This window comes from Arachis ipaensis, chromosome B05 (assembly GCF_000816755.2).
Source record: "Arachis ipaensis cultivar K30076 chromosome B05, Araip1.1, whole genome shotgun sequence".
NCBI classification, from domain to species: Eukaryota; Viridiplantae; Streptophyta; class Magnoliopsida; order Fabales; family Fabaceae; genus Arachis; species Arachis ipaensis.
Window position 1 is genome coordinate 133,101,722 of NC_029789.2, and position 12,837 is coordinate 133,114,558.

General features: G+C 35.4%; 1 protein-coding gene across 2 annotated transcripts; it reads right to left on the bottom strand.

The window, feature by feature from the left end:
- On the bottom strand, positions 302-2,079 carry LOC107644249 (uncharacterized protein PF07_0086). Of its 2 annotated transcripts, none has more exons than XM_016348064.2 (3): positions 1,913-2,079; positions 1,743-1,821; positions 302-1,062 (listed from the first exon to the last, which is right to left on the bottom strand). In XM_016348064.2, the coding sequence occupies exons 1-3, from the start codon at positions 1,916-1,918 to the stop codon at positions 491-493; spliced, it is 657 nt and encodes a 218-aa protein (XP_016203550.1). In that variant the 5' UTR covers positions 1,919-2,079; the 3' UTR covers positions 302-490. The 2 variants fall into 2 exon arrangements, with proteins under 2 accessions (XP_016203550.1, XP_016203551.1); XM_016348065.2 differs by having other exon boundaries at positions 302-1,067; positions 1,913-2,002.

A 12,837-nucleotide genomic window follows, 5' to 3' on the forward strand; every position in this document is an offset into this window, starting at 1 on the left:
TTAAAATTTTTAATGCAAATCAAATTAATTCTTTATTTTTAAAAATACCAAATAGTTATTTGAAATTTCAATTCATAAATTTTTGTTAGTCACTAATTTCAACCGTTGCTAATACAATATTAACGCAGATCGTTAAACACTAACATGACAATCAATATAATTAAATTGATGTCCTAAATTGTTTAATTTGACTCATTTAGTCCTTCTAAAGTAGTAAAATTTTAAGCCCTCAAAATTATACCACAATTTTCATCCTCATCTCTATTACGAATTAAATTAGTACTTTAAGGGAAAACAAGTATTGGAGTAGAGAAAGATAAATGGAGAAGTTTATTTGATCCCAAATTCTCATATTACAAACTTGCATAGGAAAGCAATTCCGGAAATTACACGATATATTATCAATGCGAAATTGAACACACCAAATTAAATACAATTGTGACAATCAACAGAGGACATTATTCCGAACATCTTACTATGAATTAATTGATCACATGATGGAGCAATTGTCAGGGTTTGATTCATAAACAACCCTATTGTAGTAGTAAGGTGGAGGATTATTGTACCATGGAGGGCAATTAATGTAGTATGGTTGTGGAAGAGGCTTAGAACATTTTCCATCACACTTAGGGATTTCACACTTTGAACATGCCAACTCACACTTGCATTTGCATTTGGGGCCTTCACACTTGTCACACTTTTCACACTTCCCCTTGCATTTTGAGCATGCAATAATGACACACTTGCATTGACACTTCGTCATCTCGCACTTTGAGCAGTGATCACACTTGCCAGAACAATTCAATGCATGACACAAAAGGGCGTATGCCTTCTCTAGTTCTTCCTTCTTTTTCTTTTCTTCTTCTTCTTTCTTTTTCTTCTCTTCCTCTTTCTTCTTCTTGTCTTCCTCCTCCTTTTTCTTCAAATCTTCTATTGTGAGAATCGACACGCTACGCTTGAACTTCTTGTTAAGCTGGTTCAAAAGGCAAATCGTGTTGATATTGCTGCCGGTAACCACTACTTGGTCTTTGTCATCTCCTTCTAGTGCCACCGAAGTTACACCTGTGCTAATTTTGTAATCTTATTTTATCATCATGATAATTTTATACACGTAATAATAACGTCAAAAATATATAGTTATTTTGTTGATATAAAAATATATAATCAGACATTGATTTGGTAGAAACTCAGGTTATAACTGAGAGTCACTTTAGATAAAATTTAGTCAAATTACTTAAATCATTTAACTGATCTCAACTATCAACTTTATGACTCCACCTGAATTTTTAGCCATTGATTTATATCAGTTGCTTTTTCCTTTTTAGAGAGTTTTAAAATTTTCTTGTTACGAGAATTAAAAGTTAATTAATATTATAAAATTTGTCTAATGATTGACATACATATCATCACGGCTTTCTGTATTTTTCTTTTCATATAAATTTACTTATAATAAGTCCAATGATATATATTTTTAACAAATAATATTACTTCAAACATCAATTCTTATAGAGTAATATATAATAATTAATCTGTGTTACTTTTGGGGTGTATTACAGGATCCTGTTAAAGTATCTGTTAAAATGATTATGAACCAATAATATTCATCAAAGAACTGTTGACTCTATATGATACATCTCTTCGTGATATACAAAAATATACAGGTAAATTTATACATACATATATATAGAGAGAGAAAGATTGAGAGAGAGAATTGAATTGGCATGATATATATATATAGTAACCTTTGACATCTGCAGCAATGGTCAACGCCTTGTTTCTGCATTTTTCACAATGCATTTCCACCTTTATAACAAGTTTTTGCTGCAATAGTTGGCATGTTAATTTAATTTCTTGAAGAGCTTATCGGAATAAAGCATATATATGAGGTTAATTAAGATGATGATGTACGTACCTTCATGCTTTGTTGGTGTTGTGATCCCAAAGAAACTGAAGGCGGTTTTGTCCTATGCTTTGGAGTTGAGTGATGAGCAGTGGTTATGTTATGTTTAATTGTTTATATATAGATAAGTAGATATATGATATCATGTGCTATATGCCTTCATTCTTCATTTTGACTCCAATCTCCAAACGCCCGCTAGCCATACAAGACCTGACCCGTATATTATTAACAAAAATGTTACTATTATTGTTATTAGAGAAAATTTTTTATTTGTAAAATATATATTCTCTTATAATTTAATCAATAATTTATTATTTATTAAAGGGTATTTTGGTAAGTAAAATTTAATGACAAAAAAAATAAAATTTTCGTTAAAGGATATTTTTGTTAAAAATATTTTTTTTGTTAAAAAAATGGATAAAGTTAACATTAGTTTTCACAAAAATTTAAAATAGATAAAGAGGAGGGTTTTTTTTAAAAGTTATAATGGAGAAGAATATATATTTTACGAATAGAAGGGAGAAAAGTGTCATTTTAACATCTCTTAGAAGAAGAGAGTGAAATTTTTTCTTATTATTTAACATTTACAATTTTTTTGAAAAATACACTTAAAATTTAGTTGCATTTAATTTTGTTCTTAGAGTCCGTTTGAAAAGTTTCAAAAGTTACTTTTTGAGTTTTTGACTTATGAAAAATAGTAATATTAATGTCTGGTACAATTTTCAAAACCAAATTGTAACTTTTTAAAAAGTTATTTAAGTGCTTGTGGAAAAGTTAAAAAAATAACTTCTCTCGTAATAAAAAGATTTTTATCACTTTTTTTTTAAAATAAGTACTTTTAAAACTAAAAAAATAAACACAAAATAATTTATTTATAAGAGCATTTATTATTTAAGCTATTTTTTTTAAAAATGAGCTTAATTAAGCTGTTTACTCAAATTTGGCCATGTTTTTAATTTGTATCAAAGTTACTCCTAATCATTAACTCTATGTGAAATATTAAAGACAAAATTAAAAATTTTTAGTGATAGTTTTTATTCAAATCCAAAAATATTAAGAATAAAATTGAATAAATCAAAAATGCTAAAAATAAAATTGAATAAAATTAAATGTTAAAGATATGTAAAAAAATCGTAAATGTTAAAAACAAAATATTTACTTTACTCATATTGTTATTGTTGTTGTTGAAAAATAACAAAAAAAAAAAAATCATCTTTTGACCGTTAAGTGTTTTTGTTGGGCCACTGCTTGGAAAACAAGTAAAGTTGAAGAGAGCAAAGTTTGATTTATCTAATATAGATTAAAAAAAAATAAAGTGACAAATTAATAAAGTTGAAGAGAGTGAGGAGAGTTTCGGCATCGAAGGGAAGAAGAAATTGGGAAAAAAGAACAGTGTCATTTTTTATCTGAGTGAATTGGTAATTTTGTTTTATTTTTTATGAAATTTTAGTATGTTATTTCTGGTGTAAAGACGAACATTAAGATATAACTTGTTAGTCGTATTGCCTTCTCTTGTGTTAGATTTGAGATACTTATTTTGTGGAGGGTTTATGTTGAATCCATTAGTTTTAATGATATATTTTGTTTATTGTTGAGATGTACTAGTGCTACTAGGAAGACTGATTGTGTATCCATTATTTTGATAGTGAAAAATCTTACTGGACTAGGTTTCGTGGATTTTTTGTCCCTCTTTTGGGGATTTTTCCACGATAAAATTTTGGTGTTTGATTATTTACTTTCTGTCATTATATTTGTTGCTTTGAGTATCTTTGGTATTGCCTAATCGCACAGGTTGTGGAAAAATTATTTTTGGTGCTTCTGTTGTTAGACAGGTTCTTATTAAACCTCAATTTTCCTAACAAAGTAGTATCAGAGCCTTGGTTATTTATCTTTGTGCTGATTAAATGGAGGAAAATACTCATGGACCGAATATGGTCAAATTGAATTTCCAAAATTACTCGGTTTGGAAGACCCTCATTGAAGATATGTTGTATAGCAATGACTTGTATGATCCTGTAGAGGGAGATAAATCCAAAGGTACCAAATTCGATGCTGAATGGAATAAGCTGAATCGAAAGGTAGTTGTTTTGATTAGGCAATGACTTGATCTTAGGGTGTATCCACATGTTGACACCGAAACGAATGGAATTGAAAGGCAGTTGCTTTGATTAGGCAATGGCTTGATCTCAATGTGTATCCACATGTTGATACTGAAACTAATGCCGAGAAGATGTGAAAGAAATTGAAGGAGTTATATGAGAGGAAGAATGTGCAAAACAAAGCATTCTTGATTAGGAAGCTTGTCAATATGAACTATATTGAAGGTAAATCAATGTCGGAGTACTTAAGCACTTTTCAAGAGATGGTGAACTAACTGACATATAATGAAATCACTTTAAATGATGAGTTACAAGCTTTGTTGTTGATCTCTTTGCCTGATAGTCGGAAAGTTTTGGTTGTGACACTGACTAACTCAGCTCCAAAAGGAAAGTTGACGTTAGCAATGGTTAAAGAGAGCATGTTAAATGAAGAAGTCAGAAGAAGAGAGCGAGGTTTGATTAATGTCTCCTCCCAATCAGAAGCACTTGTTTCAGAGTCATGGGAGAGAAGTCAAAGTAGAAAATCTCACAGTTCTGACAAGTCAGAGAGTCGAAGCAAGTCAAGGAGAAAGTACAAGCCAAGAAAAGAGTTCATTTGTCACCATTGTGACAAGCCGGGGCATATCAAGAGGTATTGTAGGTTCTTGAAGAGAGCACAATCAATGAGAAGAAACGAAGACAAAGGTAAAGATAGTGATAAAGAAACTACTGCTATTATTTATGAATATGTTCTTATCACATATGATAAAATTATGTGTGAATCTTGTCTGTGATGATTTCACTTGGATTATGGACTCTGGTGCCTCATGTCATGTCACTCTGAGGCGCGAATTTTTCACTTTCTATACTGCTGGAAATTTTGACAAGATCAAATTGGGAGATAAAGGAGTGTGTGATATCATTGGTATGGGTGATATGTGGCTTGAAACCAACATGGGATGCAAGTTGCAGTTGAAGAATGTTAGGCATGCACCAGATATGCAGTTCAATCTTATTTCATTGAAGGCATTGGATTAAGAGGGGTATTGCACTTCCTTTGGTAGTGAAAAATGCAAGATTATCAAAGGAGTTCTCATTATTGCTAAAGAAGGCAATAGTCTCACTACTCTCTACCGGTTGCAAGCAAAATTGTGCAAAAAAGATGTAAATGTAGATGATGATTCCTTTTGTGATTTGTGGCATATACGTCTTGGTCACTTGAGTGAGAAAGGACAAAATGTCTTAGCCAAAAAGCACTCACTTCCAGTAAAAAGTACAACCTTAAATACTTGTACTCATTGTTTTGTTGGAAAGTATGCTAGAGTATCATTTCATAGTTCTGGACCTCGTAGGAGATCACATGTTCTAGATTTAGTTCACACTGATGTTTGCACTATGGATTCTAAGACACTAGGTGGTGCACTATACTTTATTACTTTTATTGATGATTATTCTCAAAAAGTGTGGGTTTTTGTTTTGAAATCTAAAGACCAGGTGCTCGGTATCTTCAAACACTTTCATGCAAGTGTTGAAAGAAAAACAGGAAGGAAACTGAAATGTGTTCGAGCAGATAATTGTGGTGAATACAGGGGTCCATTTGAAGAGTTTTGTAAAGAACATGGGATCAAGCTTGAGAAGATGGTTCCTAAGACTTCTCAACATAATGAAGTTGCAGAGAGAATGAATCGCACTATCAATAATAGAGTTAGGTTTATGCTCTCTCATGCAAAGTTGCCTAAATCCTTTTGAGGTGAAGCAATGAGAACTGCAGTAGATCTTATCAACCTTTCTCCTTCAGTTCCACTAAATGGTGATATTCCAGAGAAAGTTTGGAGAGAAAAAGATGTCTCCTATAGTCACTTGCGAGTGTTCGACTGCAGGGCTTTTGTTCACATTCGAAGAGATGAAATGTCCAAACTTGATGGAAAGTCAAAGTAGTGTATCTTCATGGGTTATGGTCACGAAGACTTTGGTTACAGATTATGGGCTCCGATGAATAAGAAAATAATTAGAAGCCGAGATGTGGTTTTTCTTGAAAACAAAACTATTGAAGACCTTGAGAAGATAGATAAGCCAACAATAACTGTTAGATGTTCTGCTGATGATGAATCTGGTCCTTCCACTAGACCTCCTGTTGATGGGGAGATGTACAAGTTGATAATGATGAACCTACACCTCAACCTGAGGTGCCAAATGTAGAAGTTTCACCAGATGTTGAAGTTCCACTTGAACCACCAGCTGAGCCTGAATTGAGAAGATCTACTAGAGAGCATCATCCTTCTCAAAAATACTCTTCTTATGAGTATGTGATGAAAACTGAGACTGAAGAGCCAGAGAGCTACCAGGAAGCTATGTCTGATGAGCATAAGTAATATTGGTTGAAGGCCATGCAAGAAGAAATAAAATCCTTACATGAGAATCATACGTTTGAATTGGTGATACTACCGAAGGGTAAAAGAGCCTTCAAGAATAAATGGGTGTTCAAATTAAAATCGGATGAAAATGTCTCATAGCCAAGGTACAAAGCTCGATTGGTTGTAAAAGGCTTTGAGCAAAAGAAAGGTATTGATTTTGAGGAGATTTTCTCTCCATTTGTGAATATGTCCTCTATTCGAGTTGTACTTGGATTGGCGGCTATCTTGAATTTAGAGGTTGAGCAGCTTGATGTGAAGACTACATTCCTTTATGGTGACATAGACAAAGAAATTTATATAGAACAACTAGAAGGTTTTGAGGTTAAAGGAAATGAGCACCTTGTATGCAAGTTGAAGAAGAGCTTATATGGGTTGAAGCAAGTGCCAAGGCAATGGTACACGAAGTTTGATTCCTTCATGGAAGGTCATGGGTATAGTAAGACTTCTTCTGATCATTGTGTGTATATTGAGAAATTCTATGATGGTGATTTTACAATTCTCTTACTTTATATTAATGACATGTTGATTGTTGGTCATGACACTAAAAAGATTGAAAGTCTTAAGAAAGACTTAAACAGGTCCTTTGCTATGAAGGATTTGGGTCCTGCAAAAGAAAATTCTTGGTATGAGTATCACTCGTGACAGGAAGAATGAAAAACTGTGGTTATCGCAGCAGAAGTATATTGAGAAGGTTTTAGAGAGGTTTAGCATGAGTAATTCCAAACTTGTTAGTACTCCACTTACTAGTTATTTCAAGTTGAGTTCGCAGCAATATCCTACAATTGAGAAAGAGAAAGCAGAAAAGAAGAAGATTCCATATGCATCTGCAGTTGGCAGTTTGATGTATGCTATGGTTTGTACCAGGCCGGATATTGCTCATGCCATTGGAGTTGTTAGTCAGTTTCTCTCTAATCCTGGTAAGGAACACTGGCAAGCAGTGAAGTGAATTCTCAGATACCTTAATGGCACTTCCAGAGTTTGTTTATGCTTTGGGAGTGGCCAATCTGTGTTGGATGGTTACACAGATGCAAATATGGCTGGGGATCTTGATTCAAGAAAGTCTACTTCTGGTTATATGATGACTTTTGCAGGGGGAGCTGTGTCGTGACAATCTCGACTTCAAAAATGTGTTGCTTTGTCTACTACAAAGACAAAATACATTGCTGTTGTTGAAGCTTCTAAGGAACTCTTGTGGATGAAGAAATTTCTACAAGAGTTAGGCATCAATCAAGAGAAGTTTGTGTTATTTTGTGATAGTCAAAGTGCTATCCATTTTAGTAAAAATCCGACATTTCATTCCAGATTGAATCACATAGAGGTGAGGTATCATTGGATACATCAAGCACTTGAGATGAAGTCATATGAACTTGAGAAGATCCATACTGATGATAATGGTTCAGATATGATGACTAAGAGTTTACCTACAGTGAAGTTTTATTCCTGCAAAGAGAAAGTGGGATTGGTGGAGCAGCCTATCCCCACTTGAGTTGGTGAAGGAGAAATTTGTTGGTGGATCCCCAATCTCAAGTGGGGCCCACACAACTTCAAAAACAAACATAAATAAATAAATAAAGAAGTGGCTTATAGCCATGGAGAGAGAGAGAGTGAGAAGTTAGTCCCTCACTTTTGAAAAGAAAGAAATGAAACAGTAAGAGAGTAAGGAGAGTTTTGGCGTCAAAGGGAAGAAGAAATTGAGGGAAAAGAGCAATGCCATTTTTATCCGATTGAATCAGTAATTTTGCTCCATTTTTTATGAAATTTTAGTATGGTATTTTTGGTGTAAAGATGAATATTAGGATATAACTTGTTAGTTGTATTGCCTTCTCTTTTGTCTGATTTCAGATACCCACTTTGTGAAGGATTTATGTTGATTCCATCAGTTTTAATGATGTATTTTGTTGATTATTGAGATGCCTTATTGCTATTAGGAAGACTGATTGTGTACCCATTATTTTGATAGCGTAAAAGATCTTACTAGATTAGGTCTTGTAGAATTTTTGTCCCTTTTTTTGGGGTTTTTCCACGATAAAATTATGGTGTTTAATTATTTATTTTCTGCTATTATATTTGCTATTTGGAGTATCTTTGATATTGCCTATTTAATCACACAAATTATAAAAAAATCATTTTTAGTGCTTCTGTTGCTAGACAAGTACTTATGAAACCTCAATTTTTCTAATAGTATGGTGGGCAAATAAAGGTGTATTGGTGTATATACTAGCTAGGTCTTAAATTATACAAATAAATTCTATATATTTTTTATAATCCTTTTATTGGTAACCATAAACTGTATGTGTTTTTAGTTTACATATTAACTAAACTCAAATTAAAATGTATGTCTCAACAATAAATCGATTCATGCATATTCTATGTATTATGGATGCTTCCTTAATTAAGAAAAATGCTATGCATCGAGAAATAAAAAAAAAATAACTTTTGTACTTTTTGTGGCGGTTGAACGGGATTGTTTTTTCGTTCATTCAAATATTATTGCAATAGTATTTATCTATATTTATTGCATTTAGGATTTTTTTAAATAAATAAAATAAATATTTTATTTATAAATATAGATAATTTATAGTATAAATAAAATAATAATATGTATATCTCGTTTACAAGATAAATAAGATAAAACATGATGCTACATGTACGTATCACGTTTACAAGCGTGCTGTATAACATGTTTATCTCGTTTACAGTGTAAATAAGATATACACATTATTATGTCATTTACACTGTAAATGAGATAAGTAATAAGCGTGCCTATATATAGAACTTGTTTACAACGTGACTTTAAGTCACTTTCGAACCATTTTCACTAGTTTTCTCCCACCTTTAGCCATTTCTATTCATATTATCAAAGTATTCAGAGATCATATTAAGGTGCGTGCAAATATACGGAATGAGGACATCAACCGCCTGAACGCAACGTGGCATATCGTTGGGACAATTGACTTCCAGGTTAGTGTTGTTATTTTCATGTTTAAGTTAAATAATAAGCATATAACTATAGTCATGGTTAGGATACTTTTATAGACATAGTATATATTTGGTAATAGAATGCATTGTTAGTAAGTGTTAATTAATAAGTATGAGTTAACTTATTAGTTAAATTAATTTAACTAGTAAATCTTTATTGCATTTTGTGATGTCTTTAATGTGAAATCTATATTTATTGCATTTAGGATTTTTTTAAATAAATAAAATAAATATTTTATTTATAAAGATATGTAATTTGTGGAGTTTTTTAACTGTTCAATGTTTTAGTGGAAATTATGTTTGTTCGCTATGTTTTTTCGACGTTTGATTTTTAAGATTCAATTATTCTATGTCCAACTAAGTTTGGAAATGTAAAACTCATGTTTGGTATAATTTTATCTTTTTATTTCGACTTTTAAATATTTACTTTTAAAATAAATTTCTTATTCCACTTTTTTATTTTTATCAGAAGTCTCGTCTACTTCTCCCTAGGCAAGTGGGCTACTCTTGCACTACCGGAAGCCATTCTCTCTTACTTGAGGGACGCTGGGTTTAGCGACACAGTGCATCTCAGGAACTTTGTATTCGACAACTCCCTGATAACTGCATTGTGGAGCACTTGCGTTCGAAGATCTACACTTTCCACCTGCCACGGGGTGAGTGCACCATCACCCTATTGGACGTTGGGTACCACCTTGGGTTATGCATGCATAGGGAGGAAGTGGTACGAGTATCAGACCTGAGAGTGGGTAGAGTAGCTCTTCGATGCTAGGCCTCCTCATGCTCAACAGTAGGTTGCATAAAGGAATGATTCATTTTCCATCAAACTGACATAGCTTCGAGACCGAGTCCAGCACATACCCGATACCACTATTGCGGCCACCGTCCAATAGTACACAAGGTGCTACATATTGTTGCTGATCGGAGGTTACCTGATGACCGACAAGTCAAATAATCAGGTCAATCTCAAGTGGCTGCCACTATTGGATGACTTCCAGAGGTGCCGCGGTCTATCTTAGGGATCCGCTATACTTGCATGGACGTACCACTTTTTATGTTTTGTAGCACATCAAGATACCACAGACATTGCTGGGTGCACTCCGCTTTTAGTGTCTTGGATATACTATAGACTTCCTCAGTGATGTCCATCCGAGAGACAGGTTATGATGTATTCTATGGCTCGGAGGTAACTATTACTGCTTATGGTTTTTTCCTTTTTTATTTATGTAATCGAACATTCTTTTGCATAAATTGAGACACTTCTATTATTGCATATGTCCACGTATGACCCAACAGAGTAGGAACTAGTACGACCAGAGAGTCCTTCGATGGCTTCTGTCGTTGGATCAGTTACAGTTATATGAGGTAAGCGAACTTTCTTTATTAATAATTACATCTCCAATGTTAATTGTTACTGATGATTATATCACACCGTATCTTTTACCTCTTTTGGAAATCGTACGACGACCTAGCACTGTAGGCCCTGTGCCCAGAATGGTAGAGAGAGGAGGCAGAGTAGGGGACATGGATGATTGTTGTCCCCATCGTCTGTTTCAACATTATTGAGCTTCACCACGTCAATAAGGTGAAATATCAGTTCGGTGGCAAACAGCCAGTGCCTAGGGTCCCGGTCAATGTCGACAGGTTCTTGACCACCATAGGACGGGATGAGAACGTGTGGTGGCCTACTCATCATCAGCAGTGATATGATGAATGGAGGGATTGATTTTAGAATGTCCATCAAATCTTTATTCAGCCATTCACAGACTACCAGCCTACGCAGGAGTACTGGGCCTGGTACCGACGGGCTTGCCGCATCAGACATCTTTCTGGCTAGGAGGTGCTTGATGATCCCAGATTGTTGGAGCTACCAGATGACGCCCAGCCTACTGCCAGCCAGCCTAGGGACGTGCTTGACCTTCCTCAGGACGTCCCTAAACGTCATCGACGGGAAGTTCAAGCGGACACCCGGAGGCCGACTAGGAGAGAGGGGTGCCAGGGACCGCGGAGGAGCTGCAGGGCCCCAGAGGGAGAGGGTCAGGCCTCACAAGGCTTGGTTGGATGTGGAGTCTGAGAAGGAGGCTAAGTATCACCAGCAAGAGGAGCACGGTGACATACCAGTTGACTACAACAACTCATCACCTCCACCCCCTCCTCCTCCACCACCACCACCACCACTGGCGTCATAGTCACAGCCACTTCAGAACGATTAAAATGCAGTCCCACCTAGCTTGGTGGATCTCATGGCATCGAGCAGTCGTCACAAGGATTTGATGGTCGACGAGATCCAGTTCGATGAGGCATTCCAGATTCATACCACCAACCAACAGAACATGGAGCGGATAGCAGAGCAGTTTCACATGGGAAGGGAGCAGAGTGTCGAACAGGGTCATTATCATTTGTCTGCTCCCACCTCTACCTCAATTTGGATACCGTACTTGTCACCGAGGGATAGCATCTCATACGACACAGATGTCTGCCCGATGCTTAGTATACAACATCCCATCCATCGACTACGGGCGGTTGATGACTGCATCACAGCCGATCCCTACACCACCATGTTATGCAGCTTCACAGCCTCAGTATCAGACCCATTCATCATATCCTCAGGTGCAGTACTACAACATTCACCTTGCCCCACATCATCTGCCACCTCCACTGCCTCTACCACACTCATAGGATCCCCCTCCGCACACACAGCCTCTTTCGAATCCATGGCCTAGCAAACCAAGTAGGCACAACCTCCACCATGCGGCACCAGACATCGCTTGCATTACCCGTTGATTAGCACCGATGATGTTCTTATCTTGCTTTTTTGTATTATTTTTGTCAGTCTGTATTTTGTATAAAATTTATATTTCTATGCATATCTTATGTAACATGTGTTATCTATGTTATTTAGTTTGTATCTCGAGACTTTAGTTAAGTTGTTGATATTTAAATTTTATCTACTGTTGTCTAGTAGTTTATAAACTCATTTCAAGTTTGCATTCACAAAGTGACTCGAATAGTATAAGGATGATATTTCATTCAATTACATATAAATGAACTAACAAAAAAACAATAAACGACACACAACAAATGTAGGACACGAACAGTGCATACGATGGCAATACAAACAGAACACTCTAAGTCTCATTTGTGAGCTGATTGGGACAGCCTCCCCGAGTATGTCCGATTTGCCTGCATAACCCACACCGTTCTCTTGACACTCTCCCTCATCCATCTCATTACGAAACCTCAGAGAAACTAGTCGACCGGTTGCTTTCCTGCGCATGGATGGATTAGGACGCAACGTGTCCCGTGCTACTCCGGCCACAGATTCTCGTCTAGTATCGACCGAAATCTTTAGTACAAACTCCTCCTCCTCCTCCTCATCATCTTTGGAAGAACCACTATCATTGCTATCGGCAACATACTCCTCATCAGACTCTTCAATACTACCCGAACCCGTGGGTACCCGCCC

Bases quoted from the DNA above. Each gene is read 5' to 3' on its own strand.
- LOC107644249 (XM_016348064.2), bottom strand. The intron at 1,063-1,742 runs GTTACTATATAT...AAATTAGCACAG, and splicing joins CATTGCTGCAGATGTCAAAG to GTGTAACTTCGGTGGCACTA.